Here is a 27,466-nt window from a genome sequence, read left to right as displayed (position 1 = left end):
CACTCAGGATCTATAAATAAGATATATAATACATCAAACTTTAAAACAAAAACAGAACAACATAACTGAAGATAACAGAAATAAAAAATTATAACTATATTGACAATGAAAAATGGATTGAATAATGTTAGTTATAGGTAAACTTTGAAATATATATATATGTGTGATAAAAATTTAATGAAAATCAGTTTGAAAAGAAAACTTTACAGACAAAAAAAAATATTTATATGTGAAGTAGTTTCCAACATTAAATAAATGATACTGAAATGAACTTACTTAGCACAAGAATTCTTACAGACAACATACTCCATATCATTTGTGTAGGGATTGAGAAAAACAAAACTGCTAGTTCGCAGCCACGTCCAATCTCTATTTTTTGCTCTGAACCGGTACATGACAGACATCACTTGACCTTTTAATTTAAGAACTACAAGAAAATAAAACATGGGTGTTTAATTGAAAGTTAAATTCATTTTTCAAAGTATATGATTGAGAATAAATAATTTCATGAAGAGTAATAATTTCGCAATTTAAAAGTAAAAAGAGTAAATTGATTTTGGAATTGAAGTCTCAAAATTTGAAATTGAAAATAGCTTAAACTAACTGATTTAAGTTTATTAGTTTTCTATCTGAGCATTAAGTTCATGACATAAAACAAGTTGGGACTATCCAAAGCTCAGAGTAACTTCTGCAACTAACACAAATCATGCATTACGTACGCAAAATACTCATTTTCAAAACATAAAACTAAATAACATAATATAATGCAATCCCCTTGGCAGAAGCGTGGCGATATTGTGGCAAAATGTTGCCAAGTTCTTGCAGAAAGATTTTTCTTTTTGGAAGTAAAAAATTTTACTTTTTGCAGAAATGTTCGAAACATGTTTTCTTTTATCCAGATATTAAATTCAAAAGATGCCTTTCTCCCACATCATAGAGGAAAGAAATGCTTATGATTTTTTTATTCTCCCTCTAAAATAGATAAATAAAGAATAATGAGGTAAAAAATGCTGGTTTTCTTTTCTGCAGAATTATATTCAAAACATGTCTATCTTGCACATCAGAGGGGAAGAGATTCCTTTCTATTTTCATTTGAAAAGAAAAATAATGTAAAAAAATTTGGTTTTCTTTTCTGGAGAAATTTTTGAAAGATTTTTTTCCACAGAATTATATTCACATGCTGTCTTCTTTGTCGTGCATCGGAGGGGACTTTTCTATTCTTATTTGAGAATAAGAGGATTTGCTTATGATTAAATTCAGCAAGAATTTTAATTTGATAATTCAATTTGGTCAGTTCAAATTCAATTTGATTTAATTGACGGAATAAAAGCACTTGTAAAATGAATTTTTTTTTAATTAAGAATTATTATCAACACTTATCACAAATTTTTCAAAATCAATAATATATAATGCATATCTGAAATCGCAAAAGTTTAAAACGTAGTTCACTCTAGAAATCATGTTCTTTCTTTCATTTTTTCAATTTGGTTGATATAAAATAGATTATTATAGATTAAAAAAGATAATATTTTTAATATATTCAGGGTGTCTGTTATATTTTAGGTTTTCAAATTCATGACTTTTCATAACTAATTCCAAGAATTTTTCATGACTTAACGAAGTTACTATTTTCTCCGACAAAAACACAACAATAAATTTAAAATATAATAACATTAATTGAAATGATAGTTATAACCAAAACTGTTATACTTTGCATCTTCATATTTATAGATTTTAAATTTAAAAAACAGAGTAAAGAAAGAGTTGAAGCAATAAAATAGCAGAAAAAAATACAAAAGCAAATAATTTTTCTTTCTTTTTTTTTCTGCAGAATTACATTCCAAAGATACTTTATTTGTTCATCGGAAAGGAAAGAAATACTCCTGATTTTTAATGTTAGCAACTTGGACCAATTCCATGATAAATATATGCAATGTTTTGATCAATTTTTCAACTTATTTTCATGGCAAAAAAACTATATGTTGATAATCCAATATTGTCAGTAAATGGTACAACCAAAACACAAGTATTTATGCACTATAAATGTTAAAAATTTATTTTCATGAAAAAAAACTATGATATGGTGATAATATGATAATGTCAGTAATTGGTTCAACCAAAAGATTTCCTAAGTTATCAGTTAAAATTTATTTTCAAGATAAAAAAACCTATGATATGTTGATAACTCCATTCTGTCAGTAAGTGGTTCAATCAACACAAGTTTATATGCACTAAATCAAATTGAAAAGCCAATTGTTTCATGCATTTTGTAATTTATATTTATCACATTTTTACCTTGTTCAAAACTTTCCTTCATGTGAGTTTGATCCTCTGGATGGAAAAAGTCAAAACAAGTTTTGCCTAAAAGTTCTTCTGGTTGATAGCCCAAAACACCTTGAACTCTAAAAAAAAATTATCATTCAGTTTTAAACATTTTATTTAAGAAATCTGTTATAATTACACTTAAAAAAATAATTAATTAATAAAGTAGAAGATCTTAATCCACCTTAAAAATCACATCTTAATCCATTTATAACTCTAAAAATATTTTTTTCAAGTATTAAAATAATAAATAAATCTTAAATAGCTTGATATCAATTATAAAAAATAAGATAACTTCAAAGTAAATTTTAAAAGCAGAGGAGTTCATTAATATGTTTCAATGACATTTTCATTTTTACTGCTTCTAAATATTCAAGATTTTCGTTTATATATAAGTGTGCTGAAGATTCTCCCACAAATAAGAAAACTGAAGCATAAAGGGTCATTTTTCTCTAAATTCTAAATAGAGTCATGTTGCTACACATAAATTTAGAGGCATTTTGTATGTGCACGACCATTTGTAGGTTTAAAACAGAGTGAGGTTTTTTAAAAGCATGTTTATTTGTGAGAATAATAAAAAAATAAAAAAACAATCATGATTTTCTATGTGTAAAATGGACAGTGGATCAAAACACTAAATTAGAATTATATAGTTGTTAAATATAGTTGTTAAATATAGGTAGTTGTTATACATAGTTGTTATATATAGTTGTTGTATATATTTGTTATGTATGAGTTAAGACAGTTAAAAATATACTTGTAAATCTTGCAACTTTGGGGTAATAAGAATGAATGTGATTTATCAAATATTTTCTTTCCTTTCTTTATTCATTAATTAATTTTAAATTAGCTTCAATGTTGAAACTTAAACATCATAATAGATATGGTGTAGCATAAAACAATTGGTTCTCAGAACTTTCCCATGATTACGCAGAAACCTAAAATATTATAGAAATGTTTTCATGATTTATAAATTTTTTAATATATTCCCTTTTAATACATAGATTATCAATAAAACGTAAAAAATGAATTTATTTAAAAAGACATAAGATCTTACATTAAAAATAAAGCCTAAAAAAAAGTTTTTATGACATTTTTTTTAAAAGCTATTTTAAGTAATATTACATCCTATTTGTTAATGTTTGTTGAAAAAAACATTAGTAATTCATCCAAAATTGACAAATTCTAACATAATTATTTATTATTATTAACAGTATTTGACAGAATTATTAACAGTATTTGATAAAATATCTACCTTTTTTTTTTTATAAACTATTGACTTAGAATCTGCAACCAAATTCTCAAAATATTTTATGCATTATTACAGGGCAATTCCATATGTGACGGAATGACATTTTGACTTGCATGATGACAATTAATTGAAGTTTCTATGCATCTAATTTCAAATAAACATGATTTTTTCTCATGCATATCATTATTATTGGTATAATGTGATTCATAAACTAAAAAAAAAGAATTTTGTATTTTTTTTATTTTTAATTTTATGAACTTTTTACTTGTGTGACGGAATGACATTTTGGCAACCAAGCTTTCGGCATGCCGCTTAGAACTGGTAGTTTCTGTGAATTTTGCAACTATTATTTTCCTGAACTATTTTTTACTTTTAGTATAATGTGTAAGCAATGTAAATTGTGAATTTGGAAAATTAACCTCAGGTTGGCTAGCAGTTATTAACATCTATTTGCTGTGACGGAATGACCGTGACGGAATGACAAAAAGTTTAGTGGAAGAAAGTCTTCATTTAAAAAATGTTTTATTAATATGTAAATGATAAACAGAATGTAACAGATAAACAGAATTAATATTTACGTAAGAATCAGTTAAAATTTCAACAATTTGAAAATTAGGTTGTCTCAGAAGAGGTTTTATATCTAACTTGCCAATGTCACATCTTATCTTCGTTCTCAGGAAATTTATGCATAAATCAATTTTTGTCCCATGTTCTTTAAATACTTTAACATCTAAATCGTCTTTGTTTATCAAAGTAATTTGCGCTGCATATAAATGTGCCTTCTTTTTTTTCGCAGTATGGGACAATGATTAAAGAGCCGACCGCATACTCCTCAATCATATTTTCCATTTCCTCTTCAAAACAGTGGCTTTTCAAATCATACACTTGGTTTTGGTTAAAATTAGAAAGCATTCCAATTTTGATGATTCGCTTCTCAACTACATGAGCATCTAGTGCAGGTCTCTTGTTCCTGGCAATGCTAATGTAGCAAGTGTCTAGCTGAAGTCATTCTCTTTTGCCCTCTCTTAAATAGAATAGCTGGACAAAAACAAAACTTCAACGATTTGTTGCTTCGACTTTATGAAATCATAAAATTCTTTTACATATTATGTGCCGTTTTACAGCAGCCAACATCTTGTTTGGCCTTTTAGAACAACATCACAATTACATGGTATTTATAGGTGCATGTGCTGTGAGGTATTAATGAAATACACTTAACAAAAATGAGAATAAGAACAAAAATGAGATAAGACACACTTTACATCAATATATGCTTCTTTATGAAAAGCCTCTTTTAAGGCCATAAGTATATATTGCATCTGCACTCTTCGTTACTCTGTCAGAGTTTGTATTATGACTGAATCCTTCATACTTGGGGGCTTGTAACTAACATCATCTTGACAGTAAAATTTTTTTAACCAAATTAAACAGCTCATCAACATTACTTTTCTCACTTAGTTTCTTTTGAGTTCGATGTTAAATACTTCTCACATAAAGACTGAATTAATTTTTTTACCTCTATTGGTGATTTTGGAAGTGAGTGTACAATTTTTTTTATGGTGAGTGTACAATTTTTTTTTTGGGTTTACCAAGACTCTGCAGGAATTTGTATAGGGAATTTAAATTATTTGTATGTGAAGAGATTGGTAGAATTTGATTTTTTCTTTGTTTACACAATCTCTGCACAACAGCGTTTGCACTTCTGAGTTTTTTAAGTCCAACTTTTGTCGCGGAAGCTTTCTTCTCTGCCTTTCTTTCTCTGTTTTTTTTCTTCATCATATCATGGGGATCTTGGTCTTTTTCAACATTTTATCTGTCTTTCAACAGCTGTTTTAGCCATTAGGTTAATTGAAAAAAAAATAATTCCCTAGTTTTTGACTAAGCTTCTCAAGGACTCGTTTTGTCATTCCATCGCCGAAGATGTGTCATTCCGTCACGCTAATTATTGGAAGTTAATAATCAAATGCATAGAATTTTACAATTTCTCATTGATTCTTATGCCACATCTGCTTTATATTCCAAAATATACACATTTTCATTCAAAAACGCAGTTGCTATTTAAAAAAATATACTAAAACATGTGACGGAATGACACAAAAAAAAGTTACTTTTATTTAATATATTAAACTTAAAATGACTTAAAGGCTATGTTTTAAATGTTTAAATTTTGTACTATATGCATATTTTTATCAAAATATTGCAAAAGAAAGATACATTTCTTTTATTTTATAAGTATTTTTCAAGAAAACAATTTGAGCACAAATGTGAAGAATTCACTTGTCAGCCATGTGATTACTTTAGAATGCTGCCAGATTCAAAAAACTTAAAATTATCAAAAATTAAACAGTAATATGTAGACTTTGGCTATTTTTGAACATATTTTTAAAATTAAAATATGCAATTCATAAAAAAAAATTTTCACTTAAAAGTTGACACTTTCGTGGAATTGCCCTACACAATATAATTTTCAGCAATAAAAGCAATTTAGCAATAAAAGTTAATACAAAAATTGTTCATCCAACACTGTGCAACAAAAAAAATTAAATTAAAAAAAAATTTAAGTTTACAGATATTTACATGAAATATTATCAATTCGCCAATAAAACAGCTACATTAAAAAACAATTCATTTTTTTTTTAACTCAAAATAAAATTTTATACAATATTTTGCCAACTTCTTTTGTAGAATAGATTCAAATTTAATTACCTTTGATCAACAAAAGTGAATTTTCCATCAGCACTGTGGCGAGAAATGAATTCACTAGATGAATTTGAACCCATTAGATCACTATTGTTGGGTGTGCTTGTAACTTGAAGCCGACCAATCGCAACAAGACAACAATGGCTCCCACCATGTCCATCTTCTGGGTCCATTCGGTCAATTTGTACACCTGGTGGTAAAAAATCTAATCAAACGATTTCAAATGTTTAATCTGCTTTTTAAACAATAAAAAAGCAAATGATTGAAAACAAATGAATTATTCACATAAATTTAAAGCAAACACATGAGGAAAAACATTTAGAGATGTCAACCAGTTACAGCAAACTTGCACATTGGCAAAGTTTATTGTTTTGTTTTTTTTAAAGTTGTTGTTGTTGTTTATTTAACTTTACTAAACTAGTTTATTGTTGTTTATTACTGTTGTTTATTTATAAACAACAATAAACTAGTTTATTTACTTTACTAGTTTATTGTTGTTTATTTAACTTTACTAAACTGTAAAGTTAAACATTTATTTGATATTCTAAAAACAAAATGAGCTTAACACATTTAATTGTGTAAAGATTAACAACTTAGAATTAGAAAAATTGCTTAGTTTATTCCTTGATTGAAAAAATATAGTTAAAAAATATAACAAAAAGTGGCTATTAAATAGTGTATTTTCCTGGGTTTTTAAAAGACTTTTGTAATTTCATAATCTGAACTAAATGAAGTAGAAATAACAAAAAATCTGCAATGGTTGGCATCCTTTGAAATACACAAAATTCAGAAACATAAAACATTAGTTTTCATTACCAATATTATAAGTAGCAATAATAATTTAATTTAGAGGGTGGAATAATTGCCAAGTGACATAAGATAACATAAGACATGTAAAGTACAGTATACCAAATATTACAACTAATGGCTTAAAATTTAATGTTCAAGAAAAAAGAAACAAAGACAGAGCAAAATTTTTTTGATATTAGTCTTATATCAGTTTTAACTCATTTAAGAAATATTTTACAGCATCATCATTCATCGTCAATTATTATCAGGATGAAATTACATTTAAGTTTAAAAGTTGTTAAAGCAATATTAAAATAAAATTATATAAGTATAATTTTAACATAAAATGCAGTAACAACTAATGTAAATTACAAAATTGTCTTATAAGAAAATTAAAAAAATTTAAATTAAAAAAGTTTTTAAATCAAAGAAAGAATGACTAAAAAATCCCAGATCTTGGTTCAAGTCCACATTATAAATCCCCAAAAAATACTTATTGCAATTTTCTAAAAATTTAGCTCTTGAAATTAAGAATATTCTTTACAATAGTTGTTTTTAAAATAAAATTTTTCTTAATAAAACCGAAAATGATAGAGATCTTTAAGAAATTACAGCAATCAACACTACATTTTTTAAAACTGTAGCAAAATTATCAATTAATCATAACTACTTAATTTTTTTATAAATATCATTAAAAAGTACTTATTTACAAAAGACCAAGTCAACCAATTACAACATACAGGGGAATTCAAAATTACTTTTTTAAAAACAATATATAAAAATAATATGGATAAGTTCTATTAATTGAACAGGAACAAGTAAAAAAAAAATGAAAAACAATGTTTGTAAACACTGAGTTTAATTGGTATAAGGGTGTATGTCTAGATTTTTTCTGTTGTAGCTTAATGATTGCAAAATTCTCAGCTGAGTGTGTCAGATGCCTCTGGGGATAAGCTGCAACATTTCTGGGTAGAATTGAACAATAATTTTTTTTATACCTTACATATTAATAACATAAAAATTATGCCATAACTGAATTAGGCTCATTATCAATTTATTTTATTGCATGTCAAAGTTGGAAAGATAGTTTAGATTGCCACAGCATAATTAAACTAGTAAAGTTTAAATATTACACTAAATAGAAATATATCATAATAATAAGAGCTTTTTTTTGTCCTTAAAATTAATGCTTTTTACAGAGAGTTGCAGTTTATAGAATTGTATTACATAGATCTTCGACTGTTTTGCTATTATTTAATTAATTTTCAATAAATTTTATTTATATTCATTATTAATTCATTAATATATTTTCAATATTATAAAAATGCCAATAAGAATTTAGAGTGAACAAATTTTTCTTGTTGTTTCAAGGAACTTTCAATGTCAGTGGTCCATGCATTGAGATGACACATTAGGGTAAATTCTCTATCATACAGACTGCTAATGAATAGAAAACTGTATAACTTACAAATATTAAACATCACTTTTACAGATATTAAACATCACATAATACATAAGTATTATAATATATAATTAACTTCTAACAATGATCACCAAACCAATCAATAAATTTATTAACAGCTACTATATCGTTAACAGTTGTATGTAATTAAAAAAAATTAATTACAAAAGAATTAATAATATTCAACAAATTTAATCAATAAGAAAAAAATCTTTAGAAGAAAAACACATTTAAATTGAAGCAGTACCTGTTGGAGGCCATGTTTTAATATAACCAGTTGAATGTACAACTGCATATGCATTGCCGTCAGTAGATGGACCCAAGCTGTTTCGCTCTCGAAGGCGATGCAAATGGCCTGAACACATGGCATCTGGTTGGAGATTGCCAATCTTCATGCGACAGATGAAACCTCTTCTAGAGCCCATACACAGACGCATGGAAGCTAAAAAAATTAATCAAGTAATTGTAAAGAAAAACTAATTTAACATGCTTAAAACAAAGAAAGCTAACAGAGATCACCCTCATGATTAATAAAAAAAATATTAACATTAATTATAACTTTAATTACATAAAAAATAAATCCAATGTGCAGCCCTGAATATTTTCAAATAAAAAAAAATTATGATAAGAACAAGCATATCAAAGTTGGACAAAGTTGGATCAGAAATGATTTTTCAAAAAATGATGCAATTTTGGACCTTGGGACCTGAATTTTCTTGACTTTTTAAGTAGAATCCTCAATACAAAGATAAATCAAAAAAAGTTTTTAAAAAAACTGATATTTATAGTTGTATACAGAAAAAAAACTAAAATTAAAATTATTACTTACGTTAAGTGGATATTTAAAAGTATTTTGGATTTTACAATATATAAAATGTATAAGAAATGAAAAACAATACTCTTGCAATAATTTGTTGCACAATAAAAAAAAAAATACAACTTAAAAATGTTATTAAGTTTATCTTTAATCCACTGAACTTAGCTTTTTCTGAACTTCCAGTTGCAAGCTTTCCTACATCAAAAAATAGATTTTCTACTTGTTAGTCAATGGAAGAGTGTTAATTAGGTAGGGAATTTCCATACAATTTTAACCAGGAGCTCAATGCTTGGAGAGTTAACATCATTTTCCAATTAGCAATGAGGCATATTAAGAAAAAAACTTTTGGGGACAGAAATAAGATTATAACTCTGAACAATGAGCAATTAATGGATGGTCCCTAAATTTGAATTATAGTACGTTTACGATTTTTAATAATTATAAGTTTTATTGTCATTAAATAAAATCTAATGATAATGTAGCATCCCTAAATGACTAAGTTTTAAAGTGTTTAAAAACTACACAATCAGAAATTAGTGAATAAAATCCCGAGTTAAACGAGTATTTTTAGAACTTAATAAAGTAAATTAATAATTATTAAAACCATTGACTGCAATCTGGAAAAAGATTGCAATATGACTTTATTACTTCACATTTTAAGATTATTCACTCTTATGTTAAAACTGAGAATTCTTATTTTAAATAAAAATTATGCAAAATCATAGGCATCATTTAATTTGGAAAAAGGCAGTACCTAACTTTTTTTACTAGAAGTTGAAAAAGTACACTTAAGGCACATGGTTAAGAAAATTCCATGTATGAAAAAAATATATTTGTCCCCATATTCCAAAAAAAGTAGGTAAAACTAAGAAATTCTTTAAAAAGCGAAGAAAATTTACTAAATAACGAGTAATGGAAAATAAACGCAATGGAAAATTGAGCTTAACTGCAATTAAAAATTAAAATCCAAAGAAATTACAGTAATTCTATAGCAGCTGTTAACTCAGAATAGTAAGACTTTTTTAAAACAAAAAGACACAAGCATCAGCTTAAATTTGTGTATTTATGTAAAATAATGTATTTAATTAAATTATAATATAATATTATGTGTAAAATTAATGTATATAAGTAAAATTTGAAATTATAAAAAATAATAACATAAAACCAACATATTTGAAAAATATATATCATATTTACAAAATGTAAAAGAATAACTAAATTCCAGAAAGAAAACTTCAAAAGCAATGAGTATACTAAATTTGGTCAAATTTATTTTTATAAACCAATCTTGTTCACATAAATTCAGTGATTATTGATATACCTGTGCACTAAAAGGAGGAGGATTTTATGCATACCATAATTTTCTTTTTTAAATGAAAATGAAAATTTGTGGTAGCTATTATCAGTTACAAAACATAAATATTTTAAGTTATAAATAATTTTAACGAGCTTATTATTCAAGATAGCCTTCATAAGGTACTATGGAACAGACCCACACATATGAAAAGCCAATATGTTATTTCATGTAAATTCAATATATAAAACAGCATTAATACTAATAGCTCTAAAGTAATCTTACATTGGTGACCTTCTTTCTTTACAGTGCCAGCTAAAATAAAAAAAAGACTAATTAAAAAATGGAAATAAAACCAAATTAACTTATATTTAGTAAACAAAATTATATCAAGCTAATTCATATTACATTTTAGAATTTATTACAACATGTCTTATATTTATTCCTCTACCTGTCAAAAGTTTCAAAAATTGTCAAAATTAATTCTATAATCAATCTACATCATTAATATTAATTTAAAAAATTTGAAAACAAGGTAATAAAAAAAGAAGAAAAACATGTTTTAAGACTTAGACAGTTAAAGGGTTAAAAAAAACAATAGTATGTTATATTAATTACGTCTTAATATTAGGTTATTTTGATTATATTTTCAAATTTATTTATTGATAATTGAGATAATTAATAAGTTAGTAAAAAATTTATAAATAATATAAACAATAGATTAATATGTGTTGTTAGCACAAATAAAGAGCAATTATTTAGGTTGAAAACTTTTTTTAAACAATAAACATTATTACTTACTTTTCAGATCCAATATTCTCCCAGCATTTGGAGATTCCTGAGTTGAAAGTTGCTCCCTGACTTTATCAATGTCATCCGGATGAACGAGATCAAAAATACATGCATTGAACCAATCAGCCTGATTATGGAAATAAAAAATATTTTTTTTACATTCATTTTTTAATTTATCAATAAATTCAGAATATCTGTAAATGACAATGCATGAAAACCAAGTTTATGTAGTATATCTGGGTTTTTATTAAACTCCTGGTATTTTAATGCGAAGTATGAAATATAAATATTAATTCTATATTTTAAGTAAGCATTGTATTTACAATGAAATCTCATGAACTGACTATCTCAGTATGTTATGATTAAATACCAAACAGAAAAAAATACTTAAATCTATCTTTATAAGTTATTAACTATTCTCCTTTTATAAAAATTTTCTTCACAAATTCAGTTTCATCACCATTAATGTATTAAAATTTAAAGTTCAGAGAAAAGTCAATTCAGACAAACCTTAGAGTATACAATGGAGTTCGTATACAACTACACAAACTTCGCTTTTGTAGAATAATTATTACGAGTTTACTTATTCATAAACATATTGGCGGCATACAAAAATATGTATATAATTTTGAAGAAAAAAAAATATGTAAAAATAGAATTGATAAAATAAAAATTTTACAATTGAAGCAAACAGCAAATATTTTCAACTGTCTAACTGAAAAAAATTTAAAACAAAATTTTATAGAAAGCAGAAATATGGCTGTTTTTTATTTTAATACAGCAATGTAAAGATGCAACAAATGCAATTAATTATTAAAAGATATTCATTAAAAGATGAATTAAGACATATCAGAGTTTATTCTGTTATTATTTATTTTTTAGAGTGATTAAAAACTTCTCAATAAAACATTTTTAAAAGCATCAAAATAAATGAATCATTACTAAATGAAAATTCTAGTTTACCTGAGATTGATTTAGCACAGATGACAGGGAGTCAGAAACATAAATAATGCGTCCTGTATCTCGACCAGAATCCCCACAAGAAATGACATATAGGAAGCCATCAGCTGCCTAGAAAAATTTAACATTTATAAGTAGCAATTCAATTAAAACTCGAAAATTTCTGTAAAGAAATATAAAAATAAAAGTTTTATATGAAAACAACACACATTTCTTTTAAACAGTGTAGAATTTACACTACAACAAAATAGAATGAATCTTAATTTCTGTATAAATATTTTCTAAGTCACCAAGTAACGAAGTAATCAAGTATTCTAACTAATCAAGGAATAAAACCTGCTCAATTTCAGTTTGGTTTTAGTTTTAAAATATAGATATTAGATCTCCATATGTGTGTTTAAAATAGTCTAATAGTTTTTAAGAACAGAAAAATATGTTAAGCTCTAAATTTGGCTATAGATTTTTTTAAAACTTTTTTTTCTTTTTTTATGAGTGAACCAGCGGCAAAATTTAAATCAGTAAAGAACAGGTTCACTTAAATAATTTATTTCTAGTGTGTAAGTATGGCAAAAATGCAAATTTTTTTTAACTACATAATAGCTGGAATGATTCATCTAACATTAAAATGGAAAAATAATTTATATCTCATGCAAACAAAAGTAATTTTGTACCGAATAATAGAAATTTAAACATTTTCTTTGAAAAACATATGCCAGAATAAAAATATATCAACCAATTTTCTTAATAAATAGATAAATAAATAAAAAATAAATAAAAATAAAGCAAATAAATAAGAAGAATTAAAAAAATATATTAAAAAAAACCTTTAGCTGTTGGAGAACACAGATAAAAATTGTAAATTTTATACCCATCCAAGTTTTTAAAGAGTACTAATTTTTTCTAAAGTTTATAAATTTATCAATGAACTCTGAAAATTTAAAGGCTATTATAAACAAAACAATAACTATTACTTTGAAAAATCACAAAAAGAGGGAAAATTACTCATAGTTTTGACTTTGGTCAAACTAATTAAAAAATGTTACAAGTTTTAATTTATATCATATTAACAGGGATGAGATTGGCCAAAGGGCAAAAAAGCTGAATTTTCAAGAGAGTAAATCTCACATGATTTATAAAATAAATATCAGTAACATATTCTCATCCAGTTTTGCTAATGTTGTAACGCCTATATAAATCAATAATCGTCGATATAAAATCTGCCACCTTTATAGTAACTAATTCAAGAAATAAACTTATTTCTTACAAGAATCGCGGTCTTGGATTTTAAAATCGCGTGAATACAAATAGCGATCTTGGATATTTTAAAATAGCGCGAATATGAATCACGATATTGGATTTTGAAATTACGTGAATATGAAACTCGATATTGGATTTCAAAAATGTCAAAATACGAATCATGATGAGTAATTTCCAGATAGCGTAAATACGAATCACAATGCATAGTTTCTGAATCACGTGAATACGAATCCAAAGCCTAACTTTTAAATCACATTTAAATACGAAAATCGATGTTCGATATTAGAACCGCAAAAACGAATCACTACATTGAAGTTTAAACTCGCGTGAATATGAATAGCGGACGCCCGGTGGCTGAACGGTAGCGCTTCGCGCTGTCGTGCTACAGGTCCCTGGTTCGATCCTCGGGCCGGGCAAGGTTCACTCAGCCTTTCATCCCTTCAGTGGGTCGATAAATGAGTACCAAGCATGCTTGGGAACTAAACACTGGGGGTTCCGCGTTCGGCTGACCACCTGACCGGAACATCTGCTCCTGCACCCCAGAGCCCAAGGTCAAGAAAACTGAGATGGGCACAGTAGGCCTTGGCCCTCTATGGGCTGTCGCGCCACTGAGTTTAGAATATGAATAGCGACATAGGATTTTAAAAACACGTAAATACAAATCGCGATAATGGATTTTTAAATCTCGTAAATAAGAATTGCAATGTACGATATTAAAATCGTGTGAGTAAGAAGCGCAACGAGCAATTTTCAAATCGGGTAAATACGAAAATCGATGTCTAATATTGAAATGCAGTGAAGTCTGGATTACGAAAATACGAGTTATCTAGCGGGAGGTTAAAAATAAGGAAAATCTTATTTTCTGCGAGTAAAAGCGGAGAAAATAGCTAAAATAAGTAGATATGGCAGCTACGTAGTTTGAATTTTCTATTTATCTTTGAAAATCGGAAATAAATATAATTATTTTATTTCAACGGCTGCATTTTCAGAAAAAGCGTAATATTTATTAAAAAAACTTTTAGAGAATCGGAATTTTTTATAAAAAGGCTGAAATTCGAGAGACAAAAGCGAAAAAGGCGGAAATTCGCTAAAGAGTTAAACAAACATTCTTTATTTTTATACTTATTTTTATAATGAAAGGTCGCTTCAAGAATTTTAATGCAAACATATAAACTAAAACTCAATGGAAAAAGAACTTATCTATACTATGGGTTAAGTCCCCCCCCCCCATTCCTTAATCATCCAGATATTTAACAATGATGATAATGATTATAACGCTAACCTCCTTTTTCAAATTTTGATTACCAAATTGTGATATAAAAGTAAGTTATAACTCAATGAAGGTTTGTTTTAAAATGAATTTGCAGAATATTATTACTATTTCTACGTAATTTTCTTTTTTGGGCTAACAACAAAGTTTGGTATATGGGGATAATAGTTGTTTTATAATGAAGTGAGCAAATATGACATCCATATATTAACATAAAAGTAATACCCAAGTATCACCTACCTTAATACATAAAATTATATCATAACAAAAACTTCAATTTAGCTTTACAATTCAAATATGAAATTAAAATTGGGTATATCATGATCATTACATTTTATTTCCTTAATTTTTTAAGGAGATGACTATGACAGAATAACTCATACAGTTTATTTACCTTAACCCACTGGCTTTTTAGCAGGAGGGCAAGAGTGGGTGAATGTTTTTCCCCGATACACCATTTCCCTATCTAATAACATAAAAACCCCGTTTTGCTATGCAAAGAAGACTGCAGGTTAAAATACCGACTTTTTACATGCAGATCCGTCAATAGGTTAAAAAGCATTATTAGCAGACAGAATGAGTTTAAATATAACTCTTTATGCATATAGAATTTAAGTAACTTTAAATATAATTTACACAACTACAAGAAACTATTTTTTACCTCTAAAATTAAGTGCTTCAATTCTTCATCTGTCAAAAAAGATGGCCTATATGTACCATCTGAACTAGTATTGCCTGTGCCTGCAAATTGATAGTACAATACATAAATAAACATTTATACATTTACAACAATAATTACTAACAATACAAATAATAAAGTTCTCACAATAAATAATAGATTTAGAGTTTTAAAAAAAATTCTTTAAACGAATTCAGAAAATTATTTATTAATCCCTACAAATTTTTTAAGCTAAAATATTGTGTTGCAAGATTTGCAGTTTCTTTCACCAATGTTTTTAGGCTTTTTTAATCATTGAAATAGAAGACTTTAGGATAAAAAGTGACAATCTGCATTACCACAGTTTATATTAAATAAATTTCCTAACACAGGTGAATAGCATTCTATGAAAGTGAACTATATTATAGAGACAGATTGGACTGCTGCTAAAGTTTGTATTCCTACATCAAAATTCATGTATTCACAACGCTTGATCTTCTATCTGTATATTCAAACGTTTCAGTAGTGTGTACAGAGTGATTTGTTGAAAGGATTTCTGTCAAATTCTAAAGGTTTGGATACGCTATTTGTTCGAGGATATATTTCTATTGTTCCAGATGTTAATAATGCATTTGTGGGAAGATGGTCTTTTGTATGTAATCAAAACCAATCTACCTTTCTCTAACTTTCTTCAAATAGATCAAATATTTTTCTAAAGAATCATTAATTATTAAAAATAATCACGAGACCACAGTTTCCTTAAATGGTGAGTAGTCAGATTTAAAAGATCTACACTTAAGTGATTAGATACCATAGTTGTAATCGCATGGACTGGAAAAGTTTAAAAAAGTGAAGCAAAGTAAATATCCGCTACGTAAATTTGCAAAATCAGCATGTGAACTGAGCTTTATGTAATTAAAATCTTAACAAGATTTTCACATAAAACAAAGATATCTTTTGGCTTGTAATTTCCATGAAATAAAATATTTAAGGACGATGCACTCTGACGTCATCACAACGCGTTTCTTAAAGTTTCTCCTGGCCCAACTTTCTACAGCGCCGTCAAGCATCACTTACGGAAAACTGCTAGTTGATTCAGTAAATGTAAATTGTCAGGGCTCGACTTCTTTGGGGGCCCCCTCTGCTTCAGTAATGAAGAACCGAACTTTATGGAGGTATTTAAATTTTTCACCTCATTATAAATAACAAGAAAAATAACTAGAGCATAAAATAGCTATGAAGTCTAAAGTCCTTGTGGCAACTCAAGCCACGAATAAGGTTAAATCCCCACAAAAGGGATTTCTACTAGGCGTCTTCCCTAACCGAGGGAGAATTCAATCAGAATGAATCTTGAAATGGCGAGATAAACATCTCGTGGAATCGGAAAAATCCGATTTGAATATATAATGCTTAATCAGGGAAATTTTATGTTTATTTGTGTTTATGTTTAGTGTTCCTATCGTTATGTTTAATAAATGTATAAAAAAAGGAAAATTTGGAAAATCATTAAACTTTCAACGGACAGGATATCACGATTGAATGGCGCAACCTAAAGGCAAAGATAAACAAATATTACAGTCCTCCTCTAAAGATCAGACAAAATATCGTTCTGTCCATTTTAGTGATTTTCGGACAATTCTATGTCCATCATACCGAATGCAGTTTTCTGATTGTTAACTTTGTCATCTAGCTGCGAAAAATTCATATCCTTACTGACATTAGGGCGGAATTCAACTAAATTTTCGCGATTACGATGGCTTAATGAAGCCCATCAGAAGCCTGGTATTTTGTAAACATATCGCATTTTGCGATATGTAAAAATACAGGCTTTTGATTGGCCAAATTAGTCTACCGTAATTACGAAAATTTAGCTGAATTCAGCCCTAGAAAGTCATGGATTTACGAAATATAGATTGTGTTCATACGACAGATTAATGAAGAAGCTGACATAAATTTGACGGATTTTACAATGTACTGATATATCGTTAAGACTGTGTAGGCCAGATACATCATTAAAATTTTTTAAAAAGGGCCGTTTTTTATATGCTCTAAAAATACATTCTTTATATATTTCTCTGTGATAACTTCTCTCTGTACTAAAAAATCGCAAGGGCCACCGACACTGTTTTAGATGTTCAATTCAACGATGTTCAATTCATCGGTTAGACTTAATAACTTTAAATTACAATGTTGCGTAGAAAAGTGAACAAGGATTACGATGGAATAAGAAATAATAGGACTATTTTGTGTTCGAAAAATATTGCAAAATTAAGTTCTTTTTCATTATTTTTTTCTACTATTTATCATTGTATATTAACTATTGTAGAAAATTACGTCTAATGCTGTTTAACTTTTTTTATCCGAATTTTAAGAAGGAAAAAACTCTGGTTTCGAGTAATTCGTACCATCTGTATTTCAACAAAAGTATTTTCTCCATTCAATAATACAATGCAAGTTAATAGCAATCTTACTAAGGTGTGTAAATCGAACCATGTTTTCGTCTAAATTGAAAATATCAGCATTGAGCAATCAAGTTTAAGAAGTACGACATTATGGTTCATCTTAGCAACATTTTAAGAATGGCGTAAATTTGAATCATGAAATTAAGTACGACTACACTGTTCTACGTAGCAACCTTTTAAAGTTGAAGCATATTTAAACGATATTAAAGTTAAACACGCTATACCATTTCTAGCAATATGCGTAAATATAAAAAAGTTAATATTTCAAGTATGTTTAAGTTCCAACGTTTTACCACTGACTCCAGAAGAATACTAAAATTTATACAAATTTGGTACGAAGCAAAAAAAGTAGAATGTCCTGGTAGTGGGGGGAAAGAAAAAAACTTTCTGCGTCATAAAAAATATTAAAACACAACAAGTAAATGAAGATAAACGAGAACATATAAAAGGACCACTTTCTTCAAGAAAATAAATTTTTAACCAATCTGAAAGCGAAACTCTATACACGACTTCGGTTTTAAGATTATTTATGTTCTCCACTTATGATGTGCTTGTCCATATATATACATCCCATTCTGGTAAAATGAAACCACCTATTTTAGAGAGAAGGACGCCAAGCATAAAGCGCGATCCCAAACAGCCATTAAGAATGTAATTTTTAAATCCGTGATGGTAGAAGGATAGTTCCCCCAAGAGACCAGCACTTTAAGAGGAAATATTCACGAACTGCGTATGACACTCGGTGTAGCAGAGCATTAAATATTGAAGTATTTTCCGTCATTTGACCTAACACAGCGGCTGGGATGAACACGAATCCCTTCATTCGATCTCCCCTCGCCACCAAACATCCCAATCACGACCAACGCCGCTGCTTCATGGGCCACGTCATAGTTAAAACGAGCAACACATCAATAATTCGGCGCCACTGTAAACAATGAGATTCTTTGAATTTGTTTTCATAACGGGGGGCAAATTGAAATAAAAATCATGGAATGGTGGATGCACAGTTAATACGGCAAAATCATTGTCCAAGCCAATTAGGTAATTAGGAAATCCACTCTATACCTATATATATTTTAAATAAAAGTAAAAATATGTAGTGATTAATTTTTAACTATTTAATTTTTCTTCATACTTTTTAATTGTCTCCTTTAACTTACCTATAAGTTTCAAAATTAGCACATGCATAATTTCTAATTTTTGCGTTCCTTTATATACGTTTTTAAAAAGAAGCTTCTTTTCTTTTCAACAACATAAAAATTAGTTTTGATAACTAAGCCATTTTAATGCTCCATTTACTTATTTAAAAAAAATTCCACAATTGAAAATGTGCGTAGGGTATGGATTGAAAAGAATAGTAAGTCTTTTATCTAATTAGAGATTTAAAGTTCTGCAAAAACATAAAATGACTAAAAGCGAAGGAAACAAAAATGTGAAAACAATAAATTCTAAAACTAGACTAAGAAAATAGAAAATCATCTAAGTATAAAATCCCTGTTGATGTTTGAAAATCAATTTCTCAAAGTAAACATTCACCATACGCCACTTTTCCATAGAATTGTAACGAATTTATGTAACAAAATAAAAATAAAATTTTCTTTTGCTCCATACGTATTATCAATATTATATGTCATCTAATACGCAAAATTTATGCCAATGAAAGCATGTTACATAAAACACTAGTTTCATGTAGTATGCTCTATGATTCCCCGCAAAAAATTGCAGATTCAGGAAATTCAAATAGACACGTGACCGAAAACTTAAAACTAAAATTAACATTAAAAAAAAAAATCCGATCTATCAAACTTATGCAAAAGTCATCTTTATGAAATTTGGTTTCCGTTCTTATTTTTGAATAGAGCACATTGAATTCGAATTTGATTAAAATACATTTTTAGGTCAATTTCGCAACTAGGATTTACTCTATTTAGTATATCGCAATACATTGACAGACCAAAATATTCGACATGATATCTCAGGTGATGACAAAGTCATTTGATGAAATTGCGCACTTTATGAAATTCTTTAAGCGTTATTTTAAGACTATAACAAAATATTTGGACAGTAGGGGAGAGTGGGGTCAATAGTAATAGGGTACGATTGTAACAGAGCAAAAATTTCGAGTGTCGGGTTCTAGATTTGGTTCCTAGGTGGCGCACAAGGTGTATTTAATAAATCTACATATACACTCCTGCTGGCAATCATTTTTATGTACTTTTGAAAGAGTTACATCACAAAAGATATTTTCACGCTATGTAAGTACTTTTTTTTGGTATTAGAATATTATATTGTAACAAAGTAATTTCGTTTAAACAAATAAAAATTATTAACCGAATATGTAACTGGACACCTTAATTAACATTTCAATAAAAAAAATTAGATTTGTTAATTAACTAGCATTGTTTTTAACAAATGAAGCTGAAATGGTGTCTTGGGGACGTTTGTAACAGTAAGTAAAGGGACGATTGTAAAAGCTGAAAATAAATATTCTTATGTTTACAAACCATTACTTAACTCTTTAAGAACCACCAATAGTTTCCTATATCATTTATATTATGCTGCATGTTCATTATTTTATTTGTCACCTTTCACAGCATAAATTAAAATTTTTAACCCCTTAAAGTTAAAAGTTTAACCCTTTAGGTCTCTGCTCATTATTATTTTTACTCCTAAAATATCACTACTATTTTGATCAATTAAAAATATATCACAACTATGATAATATGTATAATTAACTATGTTTTAGTTGAATTTATGAACTGTTACAATTGACCCCGCAAGTGGGGACAATTGTAACAAGTGCACGACTGTCAAAAATTGTTAATAACTAATATAATAACATTTAAAATAAGGTGTTTTTTTTTCTAGTAGAGGATGGTCTACTTTACTCGTCTGTCAATTAATACTAATAATATATTGGATTTTTTGTTAGTTAAAAATAATTAATCAAAAAAGGTTACAATTGACCCCACTCTCCCCTATTCTTCCTGTTGTGCGGTATTCTTAAGCCTTCCTTGGTGATTGAATCTAAGCGTGTAAAAAAGCTAACCATTATTAAAACCGTAATGACTTTATGTGATTTCTTTTTCTCATAATTATGAATGGTAAAGAAGAAACTAAAGAGTAAGTTCTAAACACAAATTCAGGGTTAATGAAAGACTTGAGAAAAAGTAACCCTTACACGCACAATCAACCACAAACATTGCACGCAAATCGGTGAAAATTTCGCTATGCGGAACAGGGAAGGTAGACAAGGACATCAGACAGCATATGAACTTCATATTGCAATACAGCAACCAATTTTTTACTGGATTTCAATAAAAAATAAAATATCTTGTATATTTTTTGTCAAACAACGTGAGGAATTTCTCTTAAATCCTTCAGAAAATCAGTGAATTTAACGATTTAGTGAGGGGGAAAAAATTGTAATTTTAACAATGGGAAAATATTTGTTGAAGAAGAAATGTAGTTTTTTTGATTGTCGCATGACGAATCAGTCATTCGTGAATGATGGCAGGAAAAAAATGAAACAATCTTATCACAAGAAATAAAATATGCTAAATATAAGGTGCGATAAACACATCCTTTTTTCGGTTTATAACTTTTTAAAAAAAAATAAACTCACACGAGAATAAAAGAGAGATCACTAATGAATATATTCCGTGAAGGAAAGACAAAAGCAGAAGAGATCCTTAGTTTTTAGTGAAATCTGCATTGTCTTTAAAAGCAATGAGTCTATAACATCGAGTATGCGAGATTTATATTCCAAAAAGAGCAATTTAAGTCGATAAACAAGTAATCATTTTTAACTGAACGGCGAAGTTTTTCAAGTTTAGAATAAATTGAAATCTGTTGTTGTTTCAATAAAAAATTAATTTTGCTGATTAATTTATCGATCAATCTTTCTCAACTTAACGGCAAAGTTTTCCAAGTTTAGAACAAATTTATATTTGTTGCTGTTTTATTTTATTGTTTATTTATTGCAGGATTTACATCCACAAGCCTGCAACGTACATTTGCAGGCTTGTGAGCTCAATTAAGGCTTATAAACCTTTGTTATATAGAAGGACAAATAGCACAGAGAAGGACAGCAGGATTCGAGCTCTATACTCCCACGCTTTGCCCAGCGTTTGGCGGGTGATACCGCTCGGCCAGGGAGGCACCTGTTGCTGTTTTTAATAAAATAAAATTAATAAATTATGCTGATTAAACTTGAATTATCCGCATACGAAGGAGTACTAAAATATTAATTAACGTGACACACGATTTACACGACACACGTGACTTTTTTTTAAAAAAAAATTTCTAAAACATACTTAATTTCTCTGATTAATTTAACAATCAATCATTCTCAACTAGACGGCAAAGTTTTCAAGTTTGGAATAAATTGACATTTGTAGCTGTTTTAATGAAAAATTTAAAATTGGGGTTTAAAACTTAGATTAATAACAACCGAATGATATAAGTATTAGTATTAACTATGGAAGGACAAGTATTAGGATAAGAGTAGCTAAAGTATTTATAAACATGACACACAATTTACCTGACACAAATGCAACTTTTTTTCTTTTAATTACTAAAGTGTACTTAAGAATATTTCTAGAAGTTGTTCAGCTGAAGAAAACAAAAAAATCTACATTTTGAAAAACTACAGTCTTATAAACACGAATTAAATGTTTAATTTTAAATTACGCTTATATGCTACTCTGTTACAAAAAATTATCTAGACTTAAAAACGAACAAATATTTAAAAAATTATAAAACTTATAAAATAGTCATTTTAATATTTATTATTCAATGATATATTCTTAATTTTATTTATAATAAATAATTCTCAATTTCTTTGCATATTTTTATGACTTTAAAGCAAAGCTAGAATAAATTTTAAAACATTAAAAAACTGCATCACAAAAGCTCACTCTAAAAAGAATTGTGGCTTTGCTTCACATTTTGTGCTATTTTCCTAATTAGCATAGAGAGGTCAAAGATGGGCCGAATTCATAAATAACTTTCATTATTCATAAATAACTTTCATGAGCTCACAGTAGTTAAAAAAAAGAGCCTATTATTCGTTGTAAAGCCTTCTTAGAATATCCTTAAAAGATAAATTTTCTTTAGTTTCACGAAAACCAGGTATTTTTAACAAGGAATTAACGAAATGAATAAAAAAATTAATTCATCTCTCTCTCTCTCTCGTATGCCTGAGTTGCAGAGGGGTGCGATTGTTCTTGTTTTCCAGTGGCGCCATATTAATTCATATATTTGCCCCATTAGAATATTGATGATTAATAATCACACAGTTAGTTTTTTTTATTTCATTATAACTGAAATTAATGATTGATTACAGATTCCAAAAGAACAATAACCAAAAACAACTTCGAACATTCAATAAATTCGATGTATAACCAGGATTCCTGTTGTACAAAGAAAGCGAGCTCATGTACTCAGCACAAAATTCACATTCCTAGAAAAATCACAATACACGAATTTTCAAATCTAAAAAATGGTACTTAATGGAAAACTTACTATTCCCATAATACTCTATAAGCATTCTCATAAACCTGGAAAACAATCAAGGATTATCCAAATTTTACAAAAATAAAATCCGAATAAGAAATCCTAGATTGACACCGATACTGTTTATTTCAAAAACAGTAAAAAATTATCAGTTTTTCAAAAACATGAGGCGAAATTGTAGATAGATACGTAGACATAAATATTCGGATAACAACTTTTTTTTTATTTTAATTTTTTTCTTCGAATTAATTATTATTTTTACATAAAATTTTATAAAGAAAATACACACTAATAATATTAAAATTGTCTGCAGATAATAATCTCATTATTGCGTTTTAATTTATTATTGTATTCTATTTATTTATTATTGTATAGTAAATAAACTTACCTCTCAGGGTCTTCATATGAGCAACAGCCATCCTTAAAATGGTCAATTTGTCTGGTTTTCTCGCCAAGGCGCTACAAGTAGGAACCATTTCTGATAGTTCTGATATGTAACTCGTCATTTTATTGCGGCGTCGACGCTCAATTTCGCTGTGATTCTCCCTAAAGAAAACAAAAATTATTTCATCAATATTTAAATTTTATAAACAGCTAATGCATAATTTTATTACATTTGAATACATAATATTCTTTCACGCTTTGACAATGTAAAGTAATCAATTTAAACTCGAATTTCGTTTTATTATACAGTACAGAACCAGTTATCGGGAAATCAGAAAATCGGAAAACCAAAAAACCGGAACGAAATTCGGTAAATTTTTCCGCCATTTAAAAAAAAACTTTTTTCTTTCCTCATAAGATTTTAGGATTTTAATGAATTTTAACCGAAAATAAATATTTAAATGAAAAAAAAGAAAAGAGAAAAAACGCTATCTCAATTTGTCGAACAATGGAGGGAGGTTCAGAAACTTCAAAGCCACTTTGATTGACTGGTGAAACCAGGAGGAATTTTTAACAATCGTCTTTTAACTCCTCTTTGTTTCCCTCGGCTATCAAACAGATTTTGATGTTCCAGACTCCACAGATTTTATTACTGTATATGCATTTTCCAGGATTAAATAATAATTTGCAAACCCTGAATTATTCTACGAATTATTTGTATAGCTTCCAAATAACGTTGAAATGTATTTAAATCAAATCGTAATGCTTAAAAAAGGAATGAAATGTTTAAAAATTGAAGTTTTTACAGAATGTTGTATATTTTTATGTGTTGTATATTTTTATATGTTATATATGTTGTATATGTAAGAGTAGCATCACACATACAAAGCTAAACTACAATACTTAAGTATCCAATGATTGAACGAAACAATCTGAAAGAAACTGCGAAAGTTCTGGAGAGTTGGCGAGCGTAGCAAGCAGGGGGTGGAACCTCCTGGTTATCTAAATACGAAGCAGGATAACCGCTCGTTAAAAATGAGTAAAATAAATTCTAGCAAGTTTCTTCTCCGTTCAACTAGCCCCTTATCTTAATTATTATAAGTTATATAGTGTTTCCAATTTTAATAGAAAATTGTTTAATATTTTTTGATCAATTGATTATTAATAACAATTTAGTTAATAGTTTTTGCCATACAATGTTTTGAATTGGACTATTTACATGATGAATTTGTCATATTAAACATTCACTGCAAACTAATAAATGTATATATACTAAAACGAACATGACATTTTGAAGGTAGTTTTAACCCTTTTGCGGTCATACTGCTCTCAGCCATAGCATAAGGACAATCTTGATCTTACAGTCTTGAAGAATATTGTAAACTTCAGTTAATAGACTTTGAAAATATAATATATACAGTTCAAAATAAGATTTGCCAAATTATGTTTAACTGTTTTACTTTTTTTTATAAACACAGTCAGCCCCGCTTAAAGGAATACCACTGATTTCAGGAAACTGTATGCAAACAAGCAGGTTATTCAATTATAAGAGGAATGCATTAATCAATCCTAAATGCAATGTTTTCGCGAAATTTTTGTTAGTGTATAATGTTTCATACATATTTATATGATGTATGCGTGAAGGCCTAACGCTAAAAACTTCAATTTTAAGTCCAACTTCAAAACTTCATTCACAAAATCCAGTAATCATTATGACTTCACAGTCAATGGAATAAAAAATAACTTTAACTAGTCAACAAATAAAATATTTAAGTAGAAACAAATTTAAAATTAGAAACCTCGTTCAACAACGAATTCAAGTTCCGTCTAATTTATTGAAAAGGCTCCGCTTACAGAGGAAAATGAGTTCTCGCTTCTTCTCAATCAAAACTTCATTCATAACCGGTTAAGAATTTAACTTCATTGTAAATGGAATAAAAAAAAATTTATTTAACTAGCCAACAAATAAAAAATTTAAACAGAAAATAAATTTTGACTTTACAGTCAATTGAATCATAAAATTACAAAAGAGATTTAACAAGCCAACAAAGGAAAAACTTTAAAGAGATACAAAAGAGAAAGAAAAAAAAGGCTCATTCAAAACGGAATTTAAGTTGAGTCAAATTTATCGATAAGACTGAGTCTACATCGAAAACTGAGTTATAAAACTTTTGACAGTTCATCAAAACTTCATTCATAGGAACCAGTAAATATTTTGGCTTCACAATCAATGAAATCATGAAATTACAAAAGAAATTTAACTGGCCAACAAATGAAACATTTAAACAGGAACGAATTTAAAAATAAAAAGCTCGTTCAACAACGAATTCAAGTTGCGTCTAATTTATTGATAAGACTGCGTCTACAGCGAAAACTGAGTTATAAACTAAAACGAAGCCACAGCAAAAAGACGACCAGGCACTCAATCTTTAATGGCACATTCACGTTTATCTTGCAGATGGGGAAGTAAAGAAGAAAAAAGAAAGAAACAGGGGCGAGAGATCTCGTTTAAGGTAGAACTATACCTCCACTCCAAATCTCGTCTGGAGGAGGGCTGCAGAGAAAGGCGGCAACATAGAAGACCCATTACTACTTTTTGTCTTCTTTCGTGATTCAGCCATGATAAGAGTCATCGATTCGCAATATCAGCAATGCTTTTGAAGACATTATTGGGAATGGTAGAGATAGGCTGAGGTGGGCGAAAACATTAAGGCTGCTTCAAATCGTAAGCACGTGAATCTTATCTTACAGGAGTAGCGATAATGAACACCTTATTTCACCAGCTTCCAGATAATTCGAGAGACCCCACAAGTGCTCGATTTAAATCAGAAGAGAAGTTAATAGACAATTGCAATGATTGCAGATGTCTGTGTTTGTGTCGTTTTAATACAAAAAGATAGTTTATGGTTAAAACAAAGATAGCAACTGAAGAGCTTGATAAGAGAACATATAAAGCGATCTGTTGGAAAAGCATAATATTCAAAGTTAAAGAACATGCAACAACAAGTTAACAAGTTAAGTTATTCGGTTGTTTATATTTTACTCAAACGCATTTTGTAACATGTTTTGCAAGCAACTTTCAGGTGTTTCTGTATGTTCTCTAAAGCAGGTTCTTTCAAATTTTAGTAGAATGGCACAATGAATTTTATAATGCTTAACATTACTTTTTCTGAATTAAATACAAAGTGAGAGGGAAAAAAAACTACTAAAGCAATATTTTTAGATATAGGCTATCGAATGAGTTTCAATCAATCGAAAAAGGAAAAATACATCAGCATGCGAAACATAATTAACACATACATTTTCAAATTAAACCTTCTTTTCCTTTTATATGTGGATGTGTTAAGTTACTATGAAGGTTGTGAAATCCGAATGAATATTGAAAATATTAATATCTGACAAAGATTATCGACTTTTCAACACAGTTGCTATTTCGCAAACTCCGACATAAAAAATAAAAAAAAGAAACACTGTGAGAAATTTTTTTTCCAACAGAACAGCTCTAGGTAATATAATACTAATATAATGAA

The 27,466-nt window shown here is 28.2% G+C and overlaps 1 protein-coding gene across 17 annotated transcripts in view; it reads right to left on the bottom strand.

Annotated features, from left to right (window-relative positions):
• LOC107452304 (Aryl hydrocarbon receptor nuclear translocator homolog tgo) overlaps window positions 1–27,466 on the bottom strand; it is a 112,492-nt gene that overhangs the window by 11,819 nt on the left and 73,207 nt on the right. For 11 of the 17 annotated variants that reach the window (XM_043043119.2, XM_016068683.3, XM_071178561.1 and 8 more), the window contains 9 exons: window positions 23,941–24,098; window positions 15,577–15,656; window positions 12,392–12,499; window positions 11,438–11,555; window positions 10,922–10,951; window positions 8,773–8,967; window positions 6,281–6,479; window positions 2,296–2,402; window positions 277–427 (listed from right to left, as the gene is read on the bottom strand). In XM_043043119.2, coding sequence (XP_042899053.1) covers window positions 277–427; window positions 2,296–2,402; window positions 6,281–6,479; window positions 8,773–8,967; window positions 10,922–10,951; window positions 11,438–11,555; window positions 12,392–12,499; window positions 15,577–15,656; window positions 23,941–24,098 — 1,146 coding nt within the window. The remainder of the gene's footprint in view (window positions 1–276; window positions 428–2,295; window positions 2,403–6,280; window positions 6,480–8,772; window positions 8,968–10,921; window positions 10,952–11,437; window positions 11,556–12,391; window positions 12,500–15,576; window positions 15,657–23,940; window positions 24,099–27,466) is intronic. The other 6 variants (XM_071178558.1, XM_071178555.1, XM_071178559.1 and 3 more) reach the window with 1 other exon arrangement.

The sequence above is a fragment of the Parasteatoda tepidariorum genome, chromosome 3, assembly GCF_043381705.1.
Source record: "Parasteatoda tepidariorum isolate YZ-2023 chromosome 3, CAS_Ptep_4.0, whole genome shotgun sequence".
Taxonomy (NCBI): domain Eukaryota; kingdom Metazoa; phylum Arthropoda; class Arachnida; order Araneae; family Theridiidae; genus Parasteatoda; species Parasteatoda tepidariorum.
Note: the sequence above shows the minus strand (reverse complement) of the source record. Positions and strands in the feature narration are given on the sequence as shown.